The 27253-nt window shown below is 44.2% G+C and overlaps 1 protein-coding gene across 6 annotated transcripts in view; it reads left to right on the forward strand.

Annotated features, from left to right (window-relative positions):
• The window catches only part of sh3kbp1 (SH3-domain kinase binding protein 1), a 295127-nt gene that overhangs the window by 131547 nt on the left and 136327 nt on the right, over positions 1–27253 (forward strand). For all 6 annotated transcript variants that reach the window (XM_086006346.1, XM_086006349.1, XM_086006347.1 and 3 more), the window contains one exon: positions 25895–26024. In XM_086006346.1, coding sequence (XP_085862472.1) covers positions 25895–26024 — 130 coding nt within the window. The remainder of the gene's footprint in view (positions 1–25894; positions 26025–27253) is intronic.

The raw sequence follows: 27253 nt of genomic DNA on the forward strand, positions 1-27253 counted from the left end.
TACTACTCTCGGAGATTATTCATTTGAAGCTCAACTAATAAGTAAGAAAGGTAGATTATTCTCTAGGTATCATAATCATAACTCTTCATATTAAAGGTATGGTCCAGTGTAATGGCCTTTCCTGGAAATTGATATTTAACAATTTTCCTCTCTCACCCTCTTCTCATTCTTGCCACCTCCCCAAATACACACAATTTACTTTAAAATGAGTATGTGCATAAATGGTACAGAAACTTCAGGCGAGGGGCAGATGTGCAGTTAAATGCCAATATCCAAAAGTTGCGGTCCGAGTTGCTCTGTGAAAATGGCATTTTGCTGTACTCCTCGCCATTGACGTACATTGAATGTCATGAAGTTGCTGTATTTGCACGGTAGATACGAACTAAACTCGCCACAGCAGCTAATTACTGCCAATCAACCTCTCTGGCACTGAAAATGAACTATTTACAAATGTGGAGCCTAATTTCTTTAGGTATTCATTGTTGGAGATTTTAAAATGTCATTTAATTTTTTTATTTAACTTTTTCCTTTCTCTTTTTTTCTCTCTCTCTTAGTCTAATGTTTCTTTCCCTCTCTTTCTCTTTCTGTACTTGATTTCATATTCAATTAAGAACATAAGAAGTAGGAGCAGGAGTAGGCCATATGGCCCCTCGGGCCTGCTCCGCCATTCAATAGGATCATGGCTGATCCGAACCTAGACTCACGTCCACTTCCCTGCCCGCTCCCCATAACCCTTACTTCCCTTATCAGCTAGGAAACTGTCTATCTCCGTTTTAAATTTATTTAATGTCGCAGCTTCCACAGCTCTCTGGGGTAGCAAATTTCATAGATTTACTACCCTCTGAGTGAAGAAGTTTCTCCTCATCTCAGTTTTGAAAGGGCAGCCCCTTATTCTAAGATTATGCCCCCTAGTTCTAGTCTCACCCATCAGTGGAAACATCCTCCCCGATCCACCTGATCAAGCCCCCTCACAATCTTATATGTTTCGATAAGATCGCCTCTCATTCTTCTGAATTCCAATGAGTAGAGGCCCAACCTACTCAACCTTTCCTCATAAGTCAACCCCCTCATCTCCGGAATCAATCGAGTGAACCTTCTCTGAACTGCCTCAAGAGCAAGTATATCTTTTCTTAAATATGGAAACCAAAACTGTACGCAGTATTCCAGGTGTGGCCTCACCAGTACCCTGTATAACTGAAGCAAGACTTCCCTGCTTTTATACTCCATCCCCCTTGCAATAAAAGCCAAGATTCCATTGGCCTTCCTGATCACCTGCTGTACCTGCATACTAACCTTTTGTGTTTCATGCACCAGGACCCCCAGATCCCTTTGTACTGTAGCACTTTGCAGTTTCTTTCCATTTAGATAATAACTTGCTCTTTGATTTTTTCTGCCAAAGTGCATAACCTCACACTTTCCAACATTATATTCCATCTGCCAAATTTCTGCCCACTCACTTAGCCTGTCTATGTCCTTTTGCAAGTTTTTTATGTCCTCCTCACTCACTGCTTTCCCTCCCATCTTTGTATTGTCGGCAAATTTGGATACGTTGCACTTGGTCCCCTCCTCTAAATCGTTAATATAGATTGTAAAGAGTTGGGGTCCCAGCACTGACCCCTGCGGAACACCACTAGTTACTGATTGCCAACCCGAGAATGAACCATTTATCCCAACTCTCTGTTTTCTGTTAGATAGCCAATCTTCCACCCATGCCAGTATATTACCCCCAATCCTGTGATTTTTTATCTTGTGCAGTAATCTTTTGTGTGGCACCTTGTCAAATGCCTTTTGGAAATCCAAATACACCACATCCACTGGCTCCCCTTTATCCACCCTGTTTGTTACGTCCTCAAAGAATTTGAGCAAATTTGTCAAGCATGATTTCCCCTTCATAAAACCATGCTGACTCTGTCCGATTTAAATTATGCTTGTCCAAATGTCCTGTTACTGCTTCCTTAATAATGGACTCCAACATTTTACCAACCACAGATGTTAGGCTAACTGGTCTAAAGTTTCCAGCCTTTTGTCTACCTCCCTTTTTAAATAAGGGCGTTACATTAGCAGTTTTCCAATCTGCTGGGACCTTTCCTGAATCCAGGGAGTTTTGAAAATTACCACCAATGCATCTGCAATCCCTACCGCTACTTCTCAAGACCCTAGGATGTAAGCCATCAGGTCCAGGGGATCTATCCGCCTTTAGTCCCATTATCTTACCGAGTACCATCTCCTTAGTGATTTTAATCGTGTTTAGCTCCTCCCCCCCTATAGCCCCCCTGTTTGTCCAGTGTTGGGATATTTTTAGTGTCCTCTACTGTAAAGACTGATACAAAATATTTGTTCAGCGTTTTTGTCACCTCCATGTTCCCCACCACTAATTTCCCGGTCCCATCCTCTAAGGGACCAACGTTCACTTTAGCCACCCTTTTTCTTTTTCACCCACTCTAATTAATGCTTCCTTTGCTGTTTATTTCTCAGTCCTTCAAACTGATTTGTTAAGGAGATGCACAGTTAGTTGCCCTGTTCACTCAGGTTCCAGATGCCATTTCACTCGCTGTGCTGTTTTCAGCTCGCACTTAGAACAACTTAGTGGGCAAAAATGTTTTGAGCTGAAGAGTGCAGGGACAAGTCTAGCTAACGGCAGACACCATTACATGCCCTGCTACAGTAAAATCTGGCCCATTCTCTTAACCGCTCCCCTTGTGGTGTCTGAGATAGCTTCCCAATTTAGTTTTAGTTTGTCCTTGATCATGGGCTGTTTTGTGCAGTGAGCTCATGTCCATTCAACACTGAGTTAAGATTGCCCATCTGTTTTTAGTCATGAACTTAGTTTAGCATTGTTTTGGATTCTTGTCAGGATACATAGTGCTGCCAAAATTAAGTTTTAGTTTTAAAGGGAAAGCGGGAGATGGGTTTTGGGTTCCATTGACCTGGAGAGAGATCCTGCAGGAAAAAGGAGTGGTGACTTCTGTTTCATGTAATTCAGTAACGCATTCTCAGCTAAGAATTTTGTGGGTTAAAATACCCACAGTCAGGAAACAAATAAACCCCATGCAAAAGAAAGCAGGAAGGAAGCCCAGACTGAGATTTAACAGCACCATTTGTAAAAATAATATAAAAACATCTGTTTAATAGCTGGAATTTAAAAAATCTGGAAGCTCTTTTTAAAGAAATACTCCCATAAAGTTCTGCTCTATAACTTCTATGGAAAGTTAGAGGTACCACAATCTATTTTTTATAAAAGTATTATTGCAATAAATACTAAGGAAAATAACCACTGCTGTTGTAAGTTTGGAAACACTATTTCTTTGTGTTGCAAAATAAATGTGTTTTTGGTTGATGCTCATGCCTTTCTCCACATATAATATTTTTAAGTTCTATCTGGCAAATCTCCTTTCAATGGAATTGGTAGAAACTGAAATTACCATTGTAGATTATGATGATGCAACAAGTCTCAGTGATTGCCATTTAGCTGCCTCCAGAATTCTGGAGCTTGAAAATCTGAAATATTTATATAAGCACGTGTAAGATTTGTGAACAATAAATTGGTAGAATCTTGTGCTTTGAAGTTTGAGTTTACAGATGCCTACATGTTTCTTTTTAACTCTAACTCTTATAAGCAGATCCATCATTTTGCTTTAAAGGCTTAAAATCTAGTGTAATCCTCAGTGACTGGTATTCGGCCTAAAGATTTACATGTAAGATATTTTTTGATCTCTTTGGCCAATGTGTTTCCAATTTTAATTTTTAGTAGTATGGAGCTATTTTTGGTGTGCTCATTTTAATTTGAGGAGGGAAAAGACCTGCTCTTACTAATTCCAGGAAAAAAGAAACCATTAATATAACTGCCACTTTTATGTTTTAAAAAAAAAACTTCTAATCATTTCTACTGAAGATCTGTAAAGAAAGGCTTGAAGTGACTGTGCTTTTCACCCCTTCAATGTAAAAAGTACATCACCGCTAATTAATTCATTTGAAATTCATTCTGTTGGTAGGCCAAGCAACCAAGTTGCACACAGCAAGGTCCCAGAGCTCATCTGTTTTGGTAATGTTTATTGAGGCATGGCTGTTGTCCAGGGCACCAGAAGGGTCTCCTGCTTAGAATAAATGCCACTGGATCTTTTACTTGAACAGGGCTCTGGTTTAATGTCTCATCTGAAAGGCAGGACTTCCAACCAAGTGTCGGCCTAGATTATGTGCTGAAGTGGGGCTTGAACGCTCGACCTTCTACTTGGGTGAGTGAGAGTGGTACCACTGAGCTAAGCTGATGCTATGAATGGTGGGGAGGAAATGGGGAGCGGGCTGGGAAGTGGCTTTGAGCCCTAGATCAGCCATGATCTTATTGAATGGTGGAGCAGGCTCGAGGGGTCAAGTGGCCTATTCCTGCTCCTATTTCTTATGTTCTTATGAAATCTACCACTGGTATATTTTAATCTCTATCTGATATGGTTATGTAAGAAAATAAACTTGTATTGCTCCCAAGCACAATATTTCCATCCAAGCCTTGCATAGAGACATGCTACATGGCTGTTCTGTACAACAAATATAATATAAGGTATACATGTGTGTATGGGGCTTCGGAGAGTTCCACCTATATCTACATGACTTTACTTGGAGTAGTTGCTGCATGTGTGTAGCAATCTCATTATACTGTGCCTTTTTGAGTGTTAGTGGAATTTTTGAGTATGTGTAACTGAGAGTAACACACTGCCATGGATTGGTAGAATCTGGTTTGTATCAGTTATTCTCCCAACTGAATTCCAATCTCACTCTGAGGGGGGAAAAGTAGATGTTGATTTAGCCTGGGCTGTGCCCACCCACCTGAAACCAGCAGTCAGAGAACATTGATGGAGATGAGAAGGGTACAGGGGGTGAACTAGATAAGAATATTTGAATGAAATAAAAATGCAAAACATAATGCTTTATTCTCTTGCTATTCTTTATGTTGTGCTTTTTAATGTAACACTGCTTTTGTATAAACACCTCTTTGGTAGCCATACCAAAAAAAGCTATAACAGCAGCACTCTTATGCTTCTCTATTAGAAGTAGAGCCATGCCTCCCCTTTCATGGTATGGTTAGTAAGCGTGCTGCTTGTTGTGGAACTTAACCATATGGACCAGGAGGAAACCTGTGTGCTGGGTTTGCTGATTTGAGCCAGGGCAATGATGGCAGATATTACAATTGGTCTCCGTGCCCCAGGGCTAGTGAAGGGCAAAATCTGCCAGAGTTTACATTTGATCCATTGGCTCCTGCTGGAAACTGTATGTATGTGGAAGTTGGATGAGGCTAGGAATAGCCTTAGTTGCGACACTCTTCCATGGTTAAAGAGCCTGCAGATGATCTCCCCAGGTTCTCAAGAAGAATAGCCACTTGGGTGAGTCACAATAAGAAAATAAGACCATAAGAAATAGGAGCTGGAGTAGGTCATTTGGCCTTTTGCGCCTGCTCTGCTATTCAACAAGATCATGGCTGATCTTCTATCTCAACGCCACCTTCCTGCATTATCCCCATATCCCTTAATTCCCAAAAATTTATCGACCTCTGTCTTGAATATACTCAACGACTGAGCATCCACAGCCCTCTAGGGTAGAGAATTCCAAAGATTCACAACCTTTTGAGTGAAGAAATTTCTCCTCATCTCAGTCCTAAATGGCCTTATTCTGTGACTGTGACCCTGTGTTCTAGATTCCCTAGCCAGGGGAAACATTTTCTCAGCATTAACCCTGTCAAGCCCCTTAAGAATTTTATATGTTTCATATTGATCACCTCTCATTCTTCTAAACTCTAGGGAATATACGCCTAGTCTACTCAATCTCTCCTCATAGGGCAATTCCCTCATCCCAGGAACCAGTCTAGTGAACCTTCGTTGCACTCCCTCTGAGGCAAGTATGTCTTTCCTTAGGTAAGGAGACCAGAACTGTACACAGAGCTCCAGGTGTGGCCTCACCAATGCCCTGTATAATTGTAGTAAGACTTCTTTACTCTTATACTCTAACCCCTTTGTAACAAAAGCTAACGTACCATTTACTTTCCTAATTGCTTGCTGTACCTGCATGTTAACTTTCAGTGATTCATGTACAAGACAGGTCCCTCTGAAGGCAAACATTTCCCAGTCTCTCACCATTCAAAAAATATTCTGCTTTTTTGTTTTTCCTAACAAAGTGGATAACTTCACACTTCCCCACATTGTATTTAATTTGCCATGTTCTTGCCCGCTCATTCAACCTGTCTATTTCTCTCTGCAGCCTCCTTGCGTCCTCCTCACAGCTTACTTTCCCACCTAACTTTGTACCATCAGCAAATTTGGATATGTTACACTCAGCCCCTTCATCTAAGTCATTAATATATAGTTTGTAATATAGTTGAGGCCCAAGCACTTGCGGTACCCAGCTTGTTACAGCCTGCCAACCTGAAAAAGTCCCGTTTATTCCTAGGCCCTGATTTTCGGGCAGCTGTCGGGCGGCTTTTCATGCGGCCGTGGTCCGAAAATCGCGGAAAAAGCGGGTCAGGACCCCCCCACCTGATTCCCCGTCCGACTTTTGGACTGCTGTTTTCACGCGCCCCGCTTCAGTCCCGCCCGCCGCTGGCGGGACTGGTCGTCGGAGCACTAACAAGCAATTATCTGCTTGTTGAAGTGGATTTTCCCGTGCCGTTGCGACTTTGGGGCTTTCCCCACCTGAAACCCACCTGCGGGGAACCCCGCCGATGAGAGCTGGCGTGAAAACAGCTGGCTTGCTTGCTTGCAGCAGCAGGTCGCTGAGGGCTGAAGATATTTAAAGAGGCAGCATTTGCAGGCTGCAGGACCTTGTTGATCAAGGCTTGGGGGAACTATTTGAAGCCTTAGGAGCAGCTGCAGAAAGTTGGAGCCTCACACACTTCTTCAGTGTGAGCTCCTGGGAAGCCCCTCTCACCACCCTAACTCAGGACCTCCTCAACCGAGGCATCTGCTAGAAGCATGGGAGGCCTTTGGCACCTTCCCTTCCTGGCATTAGAGGATCTCCAACAGCAGAGGTGGCAGCAGCAGAACCAGCAACAGCAGGATGATTACCAGGAGCACCAGGCTGCTGCTCACTCACCTGAAGCTGCAGAAGCCAGAAGGGGCCAGCGCTTGGAAGTGGCTTGAGAGCACCTTGCTGCGCTTTAGGGGGCCATGGGGACCCGTTTCTGCACTGGCAGTCCTACTCAGAAGGACTTCCATGAAGATCTGGTTTCTCTGTTCAACAGATGGCCAACGCTCCTCAAGAGATGTCATTCTCTTATGAGCACTCACCATGTTTTCCGTATGCTGGCGAGTTATCTCCTCCATGGAGGTTGCCAACCTTTCCATGGTGCTGCGTTCATGCACCAATGACTCCACAAAGGCTCTGCTCATGGTCGCTATGGACTCCTCCATTCGCTCCACACTCGCAGCGACCCTGGAGACAAAACCTGCCAGAGACTCCTGCATCTGTGCATGGAGATCCATCACCTCTTCTCTTGCAGATGGACCCAGAGGCAGAGGGTCGACATGCAGCGCAGCTGAGCTGAGCTGGCAGAGTCCTGCGCCCTCCGACGAGGACTCTCCACTGCTGTCCCTGTCTCCAGAATCTGCTGAGGCTCACTTGTGAGCTGTGAAACACCAGGTGACAACACTACTCTATGTCCCGAAGGGCCCCCGGGGTGTGAGTGTCTGCACTGGTGCTGGGTGCGCTTACTTCTGCGGACGCTGTGCCCTCAGAGGTTGGAGCTTCCTCTGAGGAGTCTGGCTGCACAGCCTCTTCCTCCTCCACAGTGAGGACAGGGGCTCTGGATGGTACTGTAGGGGAGTTAAGGAAGGAGTTAGAGATGTAATGCCAAGGTTCTTCTGGTGACTCCCAGCGAGTTGGCATCTGCTGACACCTGCATCCATGCAGCATTGGTCTCAGTGGGAGGCCTCTTCCTCCCTGACCTAGGGAAGAGGACCTCCGTGTGGGCCCTAACCCCACCCAATAATGCCTGCAGTGTAGCCTCATCGAATTTGAAGGCAGCTCGGCGTCTGGCACTGGCCACAGCTGCTGCAGGCTCCTCTGCCATCCTGTATGGTTCGTTTGGATGCCTTCAGAGGATGCAGTGCTTGCTGTGGACCTTGAAAGCGCCACGAATGATGACATCCACTAGTTCCCCCTTATCCATCCTACTACCACAGGAAACTCTCGTTTAAACGGCACCTAAATAGCCGGAATTCTCTATTAACCGGCAAAATTCTCACTCCGAAAACAGCACTTCAATAACTGGCAATGTTGCCGAGTCCGAGTCTCCCGCGGTGGCTGAGTTAGTCAGTGGGGGGTAGTTCTCCAAACTGCCACTACTCGGCTTCTTGGCGCTGTCGGAAGTCGGAACACCTCAATACCCCTGTAACAGGAGCCTGACTCTCCCGCGCTGCCGGTAGTCTCTTCTGATCCGCCATTTTACAAGGGTACTGTGTGTCTCCCAGGCTGCTGGTAGTCATTGCATTGCTTTACCCTCAACTGGCAGTACTGTACTTAATCAAGCATCTTCCACCATCCATTTAACACAACATTCCGTGGGTGAGTACTCAATTACTGTATACTGCACATTTCTTGATTTTTTAATTTTTTCTTTATTAAAAATAGTCTCGGTAGACAACCCTCTCCATCATCCGGAATTTTTGATCAAGCGGCAACACGCCAGTCCTGTCGGTGCCGGATACCAAAGAGTTTCCTGTAATATCTTCAAAAAACTCTTAACAGATTTGTCAAACACGATTTCCCTTTCATAAAACCATGTTGACTCTGCCTAATCATATTATGATTTTCTAAGTGCCCTGTTACCACGTCCCTAATAATAATAGATTCTAGCATTTTGCCTACTACTGATGTCAGGCTAACTGGCCTATAGTTGCCTGTTTTTTCTCTTTCTCCCTTCTTCGATTGCAGGGTTATGTTAGCTACCTTCCAATCCTTGGGAACCGTTCTAAAATCTATGGAATTCTGGAAGATTAATAACAGTGCATCCACTATCTCTGCAGCTACCTCTTTTAAAACCCTAGGCTGCAGGCTGTCCGGTCCAGGGGATTTGTCGCCACTTAGTCCCACTAATTTTTCCGTACTATGTCTTTATTTATACTGATTTCTTAAGTTCCTCATTCTCTCTAGACCCTTGGTTCCCCATTATTTCCAGAATGTTTGTTGTGTCTTCTACCATGAAGACAGATGCAAAGACCACGATTTTCTCAATCGATGTGGCTTGGGAGTGGGTCAGGTGGCTTCCGGGTTCCAGTCCCGCCCCCAACTACATCCGACCCACAGACGTGATTTTACGTCAGTTGGCCTTGTTAAGCCCACCCTGCGGGCTTGCCGGCCAATTAAGACGAAGCCGGTCAGATGACGTCATTTGATGATGCGTCATCTGCCGGTTTTCTTAAGGGACCACACAATTTTTTTTTTTGACAGCTGATTTCTCAGCGTTTGACAGCATTGAAGTGCTGCAAACACTGACAATCACTGTTCACAGGTGAGTTCTTGCACCCAGACTCTCCAGTGGCTCCCTCCTTAGGCTAGAACAGATGGCAGCTACAGGTGAGGTTACAGAAATGATCTGTCACTGGTGAGAGAGGTTCTCCCAAAGAGGTGGCACTGGACACACAATTCAAAACTTGTTACCTACAGAAAAGTCTAAATGCATTAAAATGAATTTTCCAACATTTTCTTAAATTCTCTGAAACTCACCAGTGCACCATTTGGATCCTTCACACCACTTCTGCAGCTGTCATCAATGCAGAAACATTACAGCAGACTCTCAACATGCTACACTTACCTGGCATGGTGTCCAGATGTCGGAAAGCCCGAAATAGAAGTGTCAAAATTGAAAAAGAGCCTGTTAACAACCTTTAACAGGCAGTTAAGTGGCTATAATCCTCTTCCCGCCGCTAGGTGTCGGGTCCATGCGCAAATCGGGGACCTGACACTTGGGAAGATTGATTGAAGGCTGCTAGTCAGCGGGTTTCCTGCCCGCTGTCGATCTTTGTGATTTTGCCAGATGTCCCGCCTCCAAACCTGCTCCCTGAGCGCCGGCAAAATTCCGACCACAGTATTTATTTAATGTCTCTGCCATTTCCTTTATTGCCCATTATAATTTCTCCTGTCTCTGCCTCTAATGGGCCCACGTTTACTTTCACTAATCTCTTCCTATTTACATACCTGTAGGAACATTTACAATCTGTTTTGATGTCTCCTGCTAATTTACACTCACATTATTTTTTCTCTTATTAATTTATTTGTCCTCCTTTGCTGAATCCTAAAATCCTCCCAATCTTCAGGCTTGCTACTCTTTGATCTAATACTATCTTTAACTTCTCTTGTTAGCCACTTTTTCTGTGGGACTTTTGTGCCTTAAGGGAATGTATATTTGTTGTAAATTATGTATTAATTCTTTAAATGCTAGCCATTGCTTGTCTACCGTCATACGGTTTAATGTAGTTTCTCAATCTACTGTAGCCAACTCGCCCCTCATACCTACGTAGTTTGCTTTGTTTAGATTTAAGGCCTTAGTTTTGGACTTGACAAAATCACTTTCAAACTGAATATAAAATTCTATCATATTATGGTCACTCTTCCATAAAGGCCCCTTTACTACACGATTATTAATTAATCCTTTCTCATTGCACAACACTAGATCTAAAATAGCCTGTTCCCTAGTTGGTTCCTCAACATACTGATCTAGAAGACTATCTTGTATACATTCCATGAACTCGTCCTCCACACTATTACTTCAAGTTTGGTTTGCCCAGTCTATATGTAGATTAAAGTCCCCCATGATTACTGTATTATCCTTGTTACATGCGCCTCTAATTTCCTGATTTATACTCGGGAACATTACAACTACTGTTTGGGGGCCTATAAACAACTCCCACCAATGTTTTCTGCCCCTTGCTGTTTCTTGGCTCCATCCAAACTGATTCTATTTCTTGATTTTTGGAGCTAAGATCCTTTCTATTGCCTTTATCCCATCCTTTATTACCAGGGCTACCCCTCCTCCTTTTCCGTTTTGCCTATCTCTTCTAATAGTTAAGTATCCTGAAATATTTAGTTCCCAACCTTGGTCACTTTGCAACCACATCTCCGTAATGGCTATTAGATCAAACCTATTAATTTCTATCTGCGCTATTAATTCATCTGTTTTGTTGTGAATGCTTCGCTCATTCAGATATAGTGCCTTTAGCTTTGACTTAATTCTATTTTTCCCTGATGTCACCTTAGTCACTGATGCCCTATTACCTTTGTTACACTCTCTGTCCCTTCCTGACCCACTCTGCTTATTTACCCAAAATTCTGCTCTGCTCTAGAGCTTTGACATTTCCCTTGCTGATTTTAAATTTACTCTTTCTTGAATCCTCTCACCACTCCCTTCATTACTTTAAAGCCCTGTCTACTGCCCTAATTATTCGATTCGCCAGGACACTGGTTTCAGCCTGGTTTAGGTAGAGCCCATCCCAACAGAACAGCTCCCTCTTTCCCCAGTACTGGTGCCAGTGGCCCATGAAGCGAAACCCCTACCTCCCACACCACTCTTTCAGCCAAGCATTTAACCTTCTGATCTGCTTATCCCTATGCCAATTGGCGCGTGGTTCAGGTAATAATCCAGAGATTATTACCTTTTGAGGTTCTTTTTAATTTGGACCCCAGCTCCTCAAACTCTCTCAGCAGAACCTCATTCCTAGTTCTACCTATGTCGTTGGTTCCTACATGGACCACGACAACTGGATCCTCCCCTTCCCACTCCAAGTTCTTCTCCAGCCACGAGGAGATGTCTTTAACCCTGACACCGGGCAGGCAACACAGCCTTCGGTACTCCCTGTCGTGGCTACAGAGAACAGTATCCATCCCCCTGACTATACTGTCGCCTACCACTACCGCATTCCTTTTTACTCCCCCCCCCCCCCCCGTACCACGGTGCCGTGGTCAGTTTGCCCTTCCTCCCTGCAGTCCTTGTTCTCATCAATACAGGCAGCAAGTACCTTGTACCTGTTGGACAAGGTCAAGGGCTGAGGCTCCTCCATCACTATATCCTGGGTCCCCATACCTACCTGACTCGCAGTCATACCCTCCTGTCCCTGACCATTGACTAACTCTAAAGTACTACTTAACCTTAAGGGTGTGACTGCCTCCTGGAACAAGGTGTCCAGGTAACTCTCCCCTTCCCTGATGCATTGCAATGTCTGCAGCTCGGACTTCAGCTCAGTAACTCTGAGCCAAAGTTCCTCGAGCTGCAGGCACTTACCGCAGATGCGGTTGCTTGGGATCTCGTTGGTCTCCACCAACTCCCACATGCTGCAGTTATGACACACCACCTGCACCTGTATTTTCTTTATATAATTAGTTACAGTTTTTATTCAAATGATTATTTATAATTTTAATTAGTTAATTTCGTTTAAGTTATTAAGTAATTAATAGTTAATACTCTCCCAGTTCTGAATTTAATCCACTTACCTAACCTAGAGAGCAAAAAGAGCTGTCGTATTCACCAACCAATCACCCATCTGTCCTGTGACATCACTCCTTGTTTCTTTTTGTTTTAAATCGCCGCTCAGCTCCCTTTAAGCTGCCATCTCTGCAGCTGCCACTCTCGCTCAGGTCCACGCTGTGTCCTGGGCCTTCTCCGGTGCTCCCTTTTAAGCCGCCGCCTCTGCTGCCGCTGCTCCCACTTAGGTCCGCTAGTGCCCATGAAGCCACCACAGTACGCTCAGTGATTTCAGGACAGGAGGAGAAAAAAGATGGAGGCATAAAGTAGTGTATCACACACAGCCTTCTAGTGAGGGGATGGTGCATTTAACTGTCCAAGATGTCTGGATACTGTACGACAACAATCTTGTACATTGCAAAACATGGCCTAGCAATTTAGAATTTACTATTTTAGGACAGTAAGTAGAATTATATTTTATGATGACTTTAGACTTGTGCATCTTAAGAGTAGGGATGTGACTTGCTCAAGGCATGTTGCAATGCACAAATGTTTGTTTTTAATTTTGGAATAGAAATCACTATACAGTTGATTAAAAAGGACAGTGATTTCCAGTTAGCTGCCTCCAGAGGTATGCATAAAACTACTTGGCTGGACTTGATGTATTCTGCCCGGCTCATTCATGTCGTAATTCTAGTACAGTATATATTTACGCCAAAGAAACCCAAAGGAGAAATAAACCAAATATATTTTTTAAAAATCTTTTGCTTTAATATTTAACTACAACTGCACAGTTGAACTTGAATTTTAGATTGTGAATTAAAACTTACAGTCCATTTCATGGGAAAAGTTGATGAACTTAGTAAGCAAGTCAACAAAGTGTTGCAGCTGCCAATTTAATTCAGCCAGAGCTGAAATCATCTTACAAGCACATGTTTAGGATTTGCCTCCCAGTGAGTGTGGGGCCTGTAGAAGGCTTTGCTTTCAGATCAGTCTAGTGAATGCCTGATTCTCAGATTTTGAATCTGATGGTGTTAATAAAGCAAAATGCCTAAATGTTAGGTTACATAAAAGAAAGAACATGTAAGGTTTTCTATTATACTTGAGACCTTGTTAAGTTCCTTTAACCAAGGTGGTAAATGTGTTTTTAAAAGTTGTTGCTTTCCCAGATACAAAGGTAAATTTTAGTGCAAACAACCATTCAAAGCTCTGATTTACAGCTGTTGGCTGGAAAAAAAACTATCCTTCTAGTTATAGTCTAGATACAGGCAATATTTCATTGAACATACAAAATGGATGCACACCTGCTAACCTAGAAAACTTACATAAGTTGGTAGTCGGCACCAACAAAACCCTGACTCTTCCAAAAACAATCCTGAATATAGGCCACATGACCTGTGAAGGCCAGGAGTTGGACTCAAAGGGCTAAAAATTGAGTAGCTACTTTTAGCGCCCCGGAAAATTAGCACCCCCGCAACGGAAATTGAGTGGTAGTGCCCCAAGAGGGAAGCGCCCTGCATCCCTCTTGGGGCGCGGTGACGGAATATCGCGGCCCTACATGCCGCGGTATTGCAGGCCTTCCTTCCCTTAAAGGGGAGGGGCCTTGTGCAGTGCGACCCGGGGCCCAGCTGGGAGGTGCAAAGCAACCGAATTTTTCCCCCAAAGTACATTGGGACATGGCTGGGCATTGGCTATAGATGTCTGGAACATTATTACTGGAGGGCTGAGTTAGGTTACATAAAAGGAAGAACTTGTATTTACATAGTGCCTTATCATGTCATCAGGATGCCTTAAAGTGCTTTATAACCAGTGAATCACTTTTGTCACGAGGTCATCAGCAGCAGCCAACCTGCACCCAGCAAGGTCCCACAAACAGTAAATGAGTGGAATGAGGTTATCTGTCTTTGGTGGTGATTGAGTGAGGAATAATGGCAAGGACACTGGGTGAACAACCTGCTCCTCAGAAGAGTGCCTTGTGATCTTGTACATCTACTTCAGCAGTAAGACTGTTGAACGTCTCATCCGAAAGATGGCACCTCCGACAGTGCAGCATTCCCTCAATACAGTACTGCAATGAAATGCCAGTCTAGATTATGCACACCATGGACCGAACAGCCTCCTGTGCCCTAAATTTCTATGATTCTTGTGCTCAAGTCCTGGAGTTGGGCTTGAGCCACATTTTCTGACTCGGAAGTGAGAGTGCTACCACTGAACATGTTAACGCAAAAGCAGATTTTCCCACTACGTTGGATTTAGAAATCACTTCAGGGCACCCAAGTGCTAAAGACATAAAATATATTTTCTTGGGTGTACGGGGGATCCTTCTCCCTCCCTCCCCTCCCGGCCCCCCACCCTCTCTTGCGCTCTCGCGCTCTCTCTAAATGGCTTAACACATCTGTTAAAATAATGGACAGCGGATTATCATTTGAATGTGTGTTCATTTGCTATCACCACCAACAGTAATTTATTTTTGGGATGTGGGTGACACTGGTAAAGCCCCATTTACTGCCCATCCCTAGTTGCACTGAGAAGGTGGTGGTGAGCCTCAATGTGCCCTCTCTCTCTCTCTCTGCGTGCGGTCCCTTTAAATTTGCTGCACGGCTGCTGGCCCTTACGGGGAACATTGGTGGGCCTTCTCCTTGAACTGCTGCAGTCCTTTGGGTGATCATGTGCCTGCAGTGGTATTGGGTAGGGATTTCCAGGATATTGACCCAGCAACTATGAAGGAGCGGCGACGCATGCCCAATTCAGGATGGGTATTTGACTTGGAGGTGATAACCCCACAACTTTGTTGCTCTTGTCCTCAGTGGTTGGGGTTGCAGGAGAGGGAGGTGCTCTTGAAGTAACCTTGGGTGAGTTGCATCAATGCAACCTGTAGATTCTACATACTGCAGCCACAATGCACTTATGGTGGAGTGGGTGGATATGGAATCCAGTGGCCGGGGTACCAATCAAACAAATTGCTCTGTTCAGAACGGTGTCTAACTTCTTGAGCGTTGCAGCTGCACCAGTCCAAGCGATACTGTTGCCCCTCCATTCCCTTGGGAACATGCTCTGCTGTGTCGCTGTCATTTTCCAGGGGGCTAGGCCTATCTAAGCAAACTGTTTCTGCCCCGTGTTTTGGGGGGGGGGGGGTGGTGTGCTCGAATGATGAATATGTGCAAATGAGGGAAATCTGGCCTCTGCCATGTTTCCCACGATTTGCACTATTTGAATACTGAATATGGGAGGCCGCTTGATAAACCCCAGCAATGAGAGGTTGGCAGAGGAAGCCCCCTGGCCAAAAGTTGAAGAGGGGCCTGTGCAAGCGCTATCCAAGTGCATTAATATGAACCTATCTATTTATGGAAGATAAACATAGTATATTATTAATACAGTAGTTAATATTTAATGCATTTTCTTTTGGTAATGGTAGTTAACTCCCACTCCCACATGTGTAATAATCAGAAAAATGTGTCTTTTTCCCCCCCGCCAGCATATGAACAACCAAAAATTGCTAAGGAAGTCTATTGCTTTAATATGCCCTTACCAGAACAGTGTCACTCCTTCTCCTGTATCCTACATAAACTGTTTCTCTCTTTTCTAACCACCCCCTCTCTTTCTGATTATTTCCTTTTTTAGGCCGCAACATTATTTTTATCATTGTGTATGATTATTAATCTTTTATTTTTGGCTGGTGGGGTTTAATTTTCTAAGAGCAAGTTCCAATTTAGGCACTAAATTGAAAGCTTCTAATCAAACCTTCCTGTTGATGTAAGCAGGTGAGCGTTACTGTGGTTTGTTCATAATGAATTTACTCATGGAACTAATGTGAGATTTCAACAACAACTTATATTTCTTGCGTAAGGCGCAGGATCTCGCAACACTTTATAGTTAGGTAAAAGAAGAGAGGAAAGTAGAAATTGGCATGGTGGGGGGAGCACCCCCAGAAAGGGTTTGTAAGAGACTTAAACAGGAAGGGATGTGGGAAGATGGTGGGGTTTTGGGGCGACAGTGCCAAAGCCAGGGATATGGTGGTTAAAGGAACCGTCATAATAGTGTAGCAGGGAGTGAAGAGAAATGCAGTGTCAGGAAAGTAGAGGGTGCCTACAGTGCTACATCACTAGAAGAGATTGCTTGCGTTGGGTTAGGCAAGGCTGCGGAGGGCTTTTAAAACAACAGCAACTTGCATTTATATAGTGCCTTTTAATATAGAACAACATCCCAAGATGATTCACAAAGAAGAGAAAAAAATATGGACACTGAGCCAAAGAAGGAGGGGCGAATACAATTTTGGTCAGAGAGGTGAGTTTTAAGGAGGGTCTTAAAGGAAGAGAGAGAGGTGGAGAAGCGGTGGAGTTTAAGGAGGGAATTCCAGAGCCTAGTGAAGGTACGGCCACCAGTGGTGAAGCAAAAATGGCAGGGTGCACAACAGGCCTGAGTGGATGTGGAGGGAGGGGCACGAGGGCCAGGGCTGGAGGTGGTTCAGGGATACGGAGGAGTGCAGCCATGAAAGGATTTTGACACCTGGTTGAGAATTTTAAATTGGTGCTGTTGGGAACGTGAGCCTATGTAGGTCAGCAATGACGGGGTGATAGGTGAGTGGCACTTGGTAAGGCATAGGATACAGGCAGCACAGTTTTGGATAAGGTGAAATTTACGGAAAATGGTGGGTGAGAAGTCGGCCAGGAGAATATTGGAATAGTTGAATCTGGACGTGAAAAAGGCATGGATGAGAGTTTCAACAGTAGATGGGCTAAAATTGGGGCAGAGGTGGGTGCTGTTATAGAATTAGGTGGATAGAAGTTAGAAGCTCCACACCGGATCGAATATAATGCCAAAGTTGGAAGCCATGTGGTTCAGCAGGAGATGGTAGCCGGGAAGGGAGATTGAATTGGGTGTCACGAGATTGGAGTTTGTGGCAGGGGCTGGTGACTGTTTTTGATTTCCCCCTCTCACCTCCTTTAAAACCTTTGTTTGTCCACCAACCCCCTTCCCAAGCCGTATCAAGTGATGGCAGCCCCACAGAGCTGGACAATGGAGAAGAGGTGTGGTTGACTATGTCAGAAGCTGCACAGAGGCCAAGGAGGGATAACGCAGTATGGTCACAGTCACGGAAGATATTTGTGACTTTGGTTAGAGCTATTTATGGGCTGTGGTAGGGGTGGAAACCTGATTGGAGATATTCAAACAGGAAGTTGCAGGAAAGATGGGCACGGATTTGAGAGGGGACCATGTGTTCAAGGACTTTGGAGAGGAAAGATAGATTAGGGCGGCAGTTTACAAGGACAGAGAGGTCAAAGGTGGAGTTTTTTGAGGATGGAGGTTGATGATGGCAGTTTTGAAAGGGAACGGAACAGTACCTGAGGAGAGGGAACCGTTTGGAATGTCAGCTGGCATGGGAGCCAGGAAGGGAGGTTGGGTGGCTAGCTGTTGAGTGGGAATGGGTCAGGGGAGAAGGAGGTGGGCCTTGTGGACGAGATGAGCTTGCAGAGGGCATGAGAGGTGAAGGAAGAGAAAATAGGGCGAGACTCTGGTTCAGGTCTAGGGTAGGGAGAAGACCGAGTAGGGAGGAGATTATTCTTGGTGGGAAAGGGTAAGGTGGAGAAGCAGTAGAGGCAGCTGAACAAATGGTTTGAACTTGGTGATAAATGTCCATAAGCTTCTGGCACTTGTTGGAAGTGAGGGTGGAGGAGGCAGCGAGAGGGATTTAAGGAGACGGTTGATAGTGGAGAAAAGAAGCCGGGAGTGATCTTTGCATTCCAGGATGATCCTGGATTATTGGGTGGTTCTGGCAGAGGAGAGTGAGTTCTGGTAGCACTTTAAGTGGTCCAGCCAGATCTGGTGATGAATGGCGAAACCAGTTGTGCACCACATATATTTGAGTTTGTTTCCCTTGGATTTGAGGGAATGAAGATGGTGGCTGTACTATAGGAATGATTAGGGTGGGAGATGGGAAAGGTTTTGCTGGGAGCAGCTGTATCAAAGGTGGAACATAAGAACAGGAGTAGGCCATTCAGTCCCTCGAGTCTGTTCCACCATTCAGTGAGACCATGGCTGATCTGTATCCCAACTCCATTCACCCGCCTTGGCTCCATATCCCTTAATACCCTTGGCGAGCAAAAATCTATCTGTCAGATTTAAAATGATTAATTGAGCTAGCATCTACTGCTTTTTGTGGGAGAGAAGGTTTGTATGAAGAAGTGTTTCTTAACTTCTCTCCTGAATGACCTGGCTCTCATTTTAAGATTATGTCCCCTTGTCCTAGACTCCCCCAACAGCAGAAAAAGTTTCTCTACCCTATCAATTTCTTTCAAGATCCTAAAATCTGCATTCAGATCACTCCTTAATCTTTCATATTCCAGGGAATACAGGCCTAGTCCTCATAATTTTACCCTTGGACCCCTGGTAACATTCTCGTGAATCTGTGCTGCACTCCTTCCAAGGCCAGTGAGATAGTGGTTGAGTAAATTGATGGTTGTAGAATTATCATGGTGAATGGAGAGCCAAAGCCTAGACCGTTGGGAGTTTGAGCATGCTATTGTGAATGACTTGGGGTGGGGGGGGAAGTTTCTTTCAGGGCGCTGATGTAGAAGGAAGGGATGTTGGAAGGGTGTATGTGGTAAGGGATACAAAGAAGTGGTTGGAGATGGAGTGATGGAGACCATGGAAGTAAAGAGGCCATGGGAGATGCTAAGGTCTAGGGAGTGGCCGTAACCATGGTTGGAAAAGGTTTTGGGAATGAATGCAGAGGAGAGAAGGCAAGGGAGTCGAGATGGAGTTTGAAATCATCAAGGATGTGTCATCGCTCAGTGCGGAGGTTGAAGGAGAATATCTCTGGGAGAAACTCAGGGTGGGATTTAGGTGTGGTGGAAGAGAATGAAGATTTCAAATGTAATGTGAGGGGGTGGAAGAAGGTGAGGTGCTCAAATGAGGACAGGGTACCAGAAGAATAGGGGAGAGGCCAAGATGTGACCACCTCCGCAATTTGGGCAGTGCAGATGGTGGAAAGTATAGCCAAGTGAGGACGCTTCAATTAAGGGCAAGGTGTGAACCAAGTTTCAGTCAAAGCCAGAATGTTAATGCAATTGTTTGCAATAAGATCCTGGACAGCAAGGGCCTTATTTGCAACTGAATGGACATTGTGGATGGAAATGCGGAAAGAGGAGGATGGGGCAGTTGTGGTTGCTGCTTGCAAGGAGATAACGAGATATAGTGAGGGAGGCACAGAGTGTATCTGTGGGTTTATTCAAGGGAGATTCAGTCCTGGCAGAAGAGTAGGAAGGCAGAGTTGTAATGATGGGTTGGCTAAGGATTGGGGTTGGGGGCAAAATACCTGAGAAGGGAGAAGTGAAAGATGGTATAACTCTGATGGGAAGGGGAGAAGGCCCGAGAGGTGCCAAAAGGAGTGTGGGGGAGGGAGGGAAAGAGAGAAAGAAGAAATGGGTTCAGATCCGGAGTGGCAGCCAAAATGCGTGCGCAAAGGATAAGGCTTACATATGGTGGAGGTGTTCAAAAGTGAGTTCAGTGTTTTGAAAAGACAGGCAGAATGGAAAAGGAGGGGGAGTAGCCCTGATAATAAAGGATGACATAAGGACAGTAGCAAGACAGGATCGCGGCTCAGAAGATCAGGAAGTAGAATCAGTATGGGTGGAGATAAGGAATAACAGGGGGCAGAAAACACTGGTAGGAGTAGTATATAGGCCCCCTAACAGTAGTTATACCGTTGGACAGAATATTAATCAAGAAATAGTAGGAGCTTGCAACAAAGGTAATGCAATAATCCTGGGGGAATTTAATCTTCTTATAGACTGGACAAATCAAATTGACAAAGGTAGTCTGGAGGACGAGTTCATGGAATGCATTCGGGACAGTTTCCTAGAACAATGTCATGGAACCAACAAGGGAACAGGCTATATTAGATCTTGTATTGTGTAATGAGACAGGGTTAATTAACAATCTCATAGTAAAGGATCCTCTGGGGCAGAGTGATCATAATATGATAAAATTTCACGTTAATTTTGAGAGTGACTTGCCTAAGTCGGAAACTGGAGTCTTAGGCTGCGATTTTTCCTATCGATGTGGCTTAGGGGCGGGACAGTAACCTTCCGGGTTCCAGTCCCGCCCCTAACGACATCAGACGCACAGACGTCAATTGGCCTTGTTAAGCCCATCCTGTGGGCTTGCCAGCCAATTAAGAGGAAGCCGGTGTCAGATGACGTCACTCCATGATGTGTTATCTGCCGGTTTTCTTAAAGGGGCCACGGACATTTTTTTTGACAGCTGATTTTTCAGTGTTTGACAGCATTGATGTGCTGCAAACATTGATAATCACTGTACAAAGGTGAGCCCTTGCACCCAGGCTCTCCAGTGACTCCCTCCTTAGGCTAGAATGATGGCAGCTGCAGGTGAGGTTACAGAAGCGATCTGTCACTTGAGAGAGGCTCTCCCAATGAGGTGGGACTACACACACAATCCAAAACTTGTTACCTACAGAAAAGTATAAACGCATTAAAAATGATTGTCTTACCCCTGAAACTCACCAGTGTACCATTGGATCCTTCACACCACTTCTGCAGCTGTCATCAATGCAGAAACATTACAGTAGACCCACAGCACGCCACACTTACCTGCCATGGTGTCCGGATGTTGGGAAGCCCGCAGTAGACCTGTCAAAATTGCAAAAAGCCTCTTATAACTGCCTGTTAACAAGCAGTTAAGTGCCGATAATCCTCTTCCCGCCGCTAGGTGTTGGATCCACGCACAAATCGGGGACTCGACACCTGGGAAGATTGTTTGGAGGCGGCTTGACAGCTGGTTTCCGACCTGCTGTCAATCTTTGCAATTTTGCCGGATGTCCCGTCTCCAAACCTGCCCCCTCAGCGGCGGCAAAATTCCGGCCTTAAACTTAAATAAAGCCAATTACATAGGTATGAGGGGCGAGTTGGCTAAGGTAGATTGGAAAAATAGATTAAAAGGTATGGCAGTCGATAAGCAGTGGCTAGCATTTAAAGAAATATTTTCATAATTCTCAACAAAAATACATTCCATTGAGAAACAAAAACTCCACGGGAAAAGTGATCCATCCGTGGCGAACTAAAAAAGTTAAGGATAGCATTAGATTGAAAGAAGAAGCTTATAATGTTGCAAAGAATAATAAGCCTGAGGATTGGGAGAGTTTAAGAAACCAGCAAAGATTGACCAAACAATTGATTAAAAAGGGAAAAAATAGAATGTGAGAGAAAACTAACAAATATAAAAGCAGATTGTAAGAGTTTCTACAAGTATGTAAAAAGGAAAAGAGTAGCAAAAGTAAACGTTGGTCCCTTAGAGGTTGAGACAGGAGGAATTATTATGAGGAATAATGAAATGGCAGAAATGTTAAACAAATATTTTGTATCTGTCGCCACAGCAGGAGACACAAAAAGCATACCAAAAATGGTGGGGAACTAAGGGTCTAATGAGGGTGAGGAACTTAACGTAATTAATATAAGTACAGAAAAAGTACTAGAGAAACTAATGGGACTAAAAGCCGACAAATCCCCAGGACCTGACGGCCTACATCCTAGGGTTCTAAAAGATGTGGCTGAAGAGATAGTGGATGCATTGGTTTTGATCTTCCAAAATTCCCTAGATTCTGGAATGGTCCCAGTGGATTGGAAGGTTGCAAATGTAACACCGCTATTCAAGAAAGGAGGGAGAGAAAAAACAGGGAACTACAGACCAGTTAGCCTGACATCAGTCGTCGGGGAAAATGCTGGAATCCATTGTTAAGGAAGTGGTATCAAGTCACTTAGAAAATCATAATATGATTAGGCAGAGTCAACATGGTTTTATGAAAGGGAAATCGTGTTTGACAAATTTATTAGAGATTTTTGAGGATGTAACTAGCAGGGTAGATAAAGGGGAACCAGTGAATGTAGTATATTTGGATTTCCAAAAGGCATTTGATAAGGTGCCACATAAAAGATTATTACACAAGATTAGGGCTTATGGGATTGGGGGTAATATAATAGCATGGATAGAGGATTGGTTAATGGATAGAAAACAGAGAGTAGGGATAAACGGATCTTTTTCAGGTTGGCAGGTTGTAACTAGTGGGGTGCCACAAGGATCAGTGTTGGGGCCTCAGCTATTTACAATCTATATTAATGACCTAGATGAAGGAACTGAGTGTAATGTATCCAAGTTTGCTGATGATACAAAGCTAGGTGGGACAGTAAGCTGTGAGAAGAACACAAAGGGCTGGAATTTACTTACTTGGACGAGTTGGGGGCGGGACTGCTGCCTTCCGGGTTCTCGTCCCGCCCCCAGTGACGTCCGATGCACAGACTCTCTTTTCCCCTAATTGGCCTTGTTAAGCCTGCCAATTAAAGGAAAGCCGGTGTCAGATGACGTCAGTTGATGACGCTTCATCTGCCGTTTTTCTTAAAGGCACGTGAACCATAAATTTTTTACATGATTTGACGGTGTTTGACAACATTGTCAGTGTTTGACAGCACCTCAATCACTGTACATGGGTGAGTCCTTGCAACCAGGCTCTCCAATGACTCTCTCCTTAGGATAAAACAGATGGCAGCTGCAGGTGAGGGTACAGACGTGATCTGTCACTTCTCCCAATGAGGTGAGGCCACACACACGTTTCAAAGCTTGTCACCTACAGAAAAATCTAAACGGATTAAAAATGATTTTCCCAATAGTTCCTTACCTCTGATACTCATCAGTGTCCCATTGCATCCTTCACACCACTTCTGCAGCTGTCATCTATACAACAACATAACAACAGACCCACAGCACGCCTCACTTAGCCTGGCGGGGTTCCCCGATGTCGCGAAGCCAGCAGCAGACGTCGCAAAATGGGAAAAAGCCTGTTAACTACCCATTAACAGGCACTTAAGTGGCTATAATCCTCTTCCTGCCTCTGGCAGCCGGGTCCCTGTGCAAGTCAGGAACCCGACTCCCAGGAAGATTGTATGGAGGCGGGTTCAGGACCCGCTCCCATTCTTTTTGACTTTCCCAGCAGTCCCGCCACCTCAGGGCCGGTAAAATCCAGCCCAAAGAATCTGCCAAGTGATATAGATAGACTAAGTGGGTGGGCAGTAAGGTGGCAGATGGAGTATAGTGTAGGGAAATGTGTAGGAAGAATAGAAAAACAATATTTTTTAAATGGTGAGAAACTTTCAAATGTTGGTGTTCAGAGAGATTTGAGTGTCCTCGTGCAAGAAACACGGAAAGCTAGCTTGCAGATACAGCAAGCAGTAAGGAAGGCAAATGGCATGTTGGCCTTTCTTGCAAGGGGGTTGGAGTATTAGAGTAAAGAAGTCTTGCTACAACTGTACAGGGCCTTGGTGAGACCATACCTGGAGTATTGTGTACAGTTTTGGTCTCCTTATCTAGGGAAGGATACACTTGCCTTGGAGGTGGTGCAACAAAGGTTCACTAGATTGATTCCTGGTATGAGAGGGCTGTCCTATGATGAGAGATTGTGTAGAATGGGCCTATACTCTCTGGAGTTTAGAAGAATGAGAGATGATCTCATTGAAACATACAGGATTCTGATGGGGATTGACAGGGTAGATGCTGAGAGGTTGTTTCCCCTGGTTGGAGTGTCTAGAACTAGGGGGCATAGTCTCAGGAGGAGGAGGAATTTCTTCTCTGGGGGCTGTGAATCTATGGAATTCTCTGCCCCAGAGGGCTGTGCATGCTGAGTCTGAGTATATTCAAGGCTGAGATAGATATTTTTGGATTCTAGGGGAATCGAGGGATACGGAGATGGGGCGGGAAAGTGGAGTTGAGGTCGATGATCAGCCATGATCTTATTGAATGGCGGAGCAGGCTCGAGGGGCCGTATGGCCGACACCTGCTCTTACTTATGTTCTTAACATGAATCTGCTGGGGTACAGGAGCAAATTGTGCTTGGCATTTTATATGGTGATGGGAGTGTGGGACATGAACTGCAGAGTTCTGAATAAACTGGAGTTTGTGGATGTGGGAGATTGGCAAGGAGCATTAAAAAAGTTGAGCCTTGAGAGGATTAATGTGAATTGGGGTTTTGATGAAGATGAGCAAAGTTCCAGTGGTGAAACAGTGGTTTTGGCAAAATATTAGATGTAAGGAAGCTCAGCTCGAGGCCAAACACAGGTTTAGGCTGAGGTGGCACTGGGGAAAGTTAGTGCAGTTTAGGCTGAGGGAGGTTGGTACTGGTGTGAGCTGAAGAGGATAGCTTTGGTTCTGTCAAAGTTCAGTTGCAGAAAATGTTCTGTCATTTAGCAATTGATAGACAGGAGCATGGAACAATGGTAGAATAACAGTTGATGATGAGGGAAAGTTGGGTGTTGGTATACATAGAGAATCTGATCCTGTACTTGCAGATGATATCACTGAGGGGAATAATATGAGGAGAGGAGCAAGGACTGTACCCAGAGGTGACTGTATGAGAACAGGTAAATATACTGTAATGCTCAAGCCATCAAGATCTCATCAGTGAGCTAAGACTGGTCAACAGGACCCTAGAGCAATGTTCTCTCTAATTTTGTTAAGGAGCTGCGCGGCCCATTCACAGTTCCGTGCATGTGCGAAATTTAATATTGGAAAAGCCGGTCCTGGGCTGCGTGGGACCAGCAGAGAGTCGTGCAGCCGCGCAGCTTAGAGGGAACATTGCCCTGGAGTACTGCAAACCAGCATCGTTCAATTGTTGGATTACTAAGTCTGCCACAGAAACTGACATCTTTCCAATCTCCAAATGTCAGGCATGTCTTCTTGGAGCCAGTTTGATCCCAAAGAGATCCAGCTTTTCCCCCAACAAGAAGGGTAGGCTATTTAAAGCTCCATCCTACATTGCAACACTGATTTTAAGACCAATCCAAAAAATTTGTCCCAAGAAAATTAAGAGCTCTAGTGTAACTTAGTATCCAGCTTCCTGTTCCCTTGGGCGAGGGGAAAAAGGATCACATTACTGTTTGCATCTGTGGACTTGGCATGTATGTATGCTCCAACTTTTTTACTTTCACCTTTTCTGCTCCCGCCATACCATTTTTCTGATACGTTAACTGCTTACTCGATCCACGGACACTTTTTTAAACTGGTAATTTTTTTCATCCTTCCTGAACAAAAGCAGTCATCTACATTCAGGTTTACTATGTTAATCTTATCTGACCATGAACTACAGCTGGATGTTTAGCACACTGTAGTTCCAACAGTTGATTCATGTAAACTGTTCTGGTAAAGCTTAAAGGTCTTGTTGATGTTATGGCTGGATTCCAACCCTTATACTTTTGCTTAAGTCACTCTGCAAAGTTAACTCCCCAAGGATGAATTTATCATATATAATTAGCTATGTGTTCTAAGGCCAGCTGACTTAATTTATCCTTGCTTGTTAATGGAAAAAAAAAATCCATAATTTTTTTTTCAAATTTAGATTTAATGATGGGAGAATATGTAACCACTTTGTCCTCATGTAGCGTGTGTGTTTTATTTAAGGTTGAAGAAGGCTGGTGGGAAGGTATCCTCAATGGTAAAAGTGGAATGTTTCCCTCAAATTTCATTAAAGAGCTTCCAGATGAACAAGAGGAAACAGCCAGCACTCAAGAGGACACCACATTAAAAACAAGTACGTTCAGAAAATATGTTTCCATAAAATTCATATTGTGCATTCCCTGACTAACTTCTTGGGTCGGAACGAGCAGAATGCGCAAGTGCCTATATGTTATAGTTGGTGGTCTAAGATATTGTCCTTCTGTGACCTGAGTTTGTTGCTTGAGGAAAGATTATCATTATTTTTCACAATTCTATAATCGGCCACCAGAAAATACATTTCCTGTTTTCCAAGGACAGGGAAGGGAAGGTGGAGAGAGTTTAGTTTTTCTTCCTTGGATTTGAAGCCTGGATCATAAGTCTCTGGTAAAGAAGTCAGATGATTAGATAGCTAAGAAGCTTGCCTTACTTATTTATGAAATTTCACCATATGTCCTTATGAGACGGAATCTATAAATAATTTCAATCTGTTCCTATCAACTCAACTTTCACCCTGGTCAGATGCTTTTGCGAGTGACTTTGAAAACGCTTGCTCTTCTGCATAAAGAGTGAGTGAACTCTGTATTGGTGGCTGACCAAATTTATTGTGTGTGCCACATGATACAGTACTCCCAAATTCTCATCCAAGAGAATTGCAATATAAAGTAAATTGTACAATTTTAAAGGGGGTGGAGGAACAGAGAGACCTGGGATTGTATGTACACAAATTTTTGAAGGTACCAGGACAAATTGAGAAGGCCATTTAAAAAAAAAAAAAGCATATGGAATCCTTGGCTTTATTAATAGAGGGCATAAGAGTACAAAAGCAAGGAAGTTATGCTAAACCTTTATTAAACACTGGTTAGGCCTCAGCTGGAGTACTTTGTTCAATTCTGGGCACCACACTTTAGGAAGGACGTCAAGGCCTTAGAGAGGGTGCAGAAGAGATTTACTAGAATGGTAGCAGGGATGAGAGATTTCAGTTATGTGGAGACACTGGAGAAGCTGGAGTTGTTCTTCATTGAGCAGGGAAGGTTGAGAGGAGATTTGATAGAGGTGTTCAAAATCATGAATGGTTTTGATAGAGTAAATAAGGAGAAGCTGTTTCTAGCGGCAGAATGATTGGTAACTAGTGTATACAGATTTAAGGTGATGGGCAAAAGAACTATAGAGGTGACATGAGGCAACATTTCTTACACAGTAAGTTGTGATCTGGAATGCACTTCCTGAAAGGGTGGTGGAAGCAGATTATTATAATAACTTTCAAAAGAGAATTGAATAAATACTTGAAGGGAAAGAATTTGCAAGGCTTTGTGGAAAGAGCAG

The sequence above is a fragment of the Somniosus microcephalus genome, chromosome 14, assembly GCF_052327205.1.
Source record: "Somniosus microcephalus isolate GS21.2 chromosome 14, FLI_Smic_1.0, whole genome shotgun sequence".
Lineage (NCBI taxonomy): Eukaryota > Metazoa > Chordata > Chondrichthyes > Squaliformes > Somniosidae > Somniosus > Somniosus microcephalus.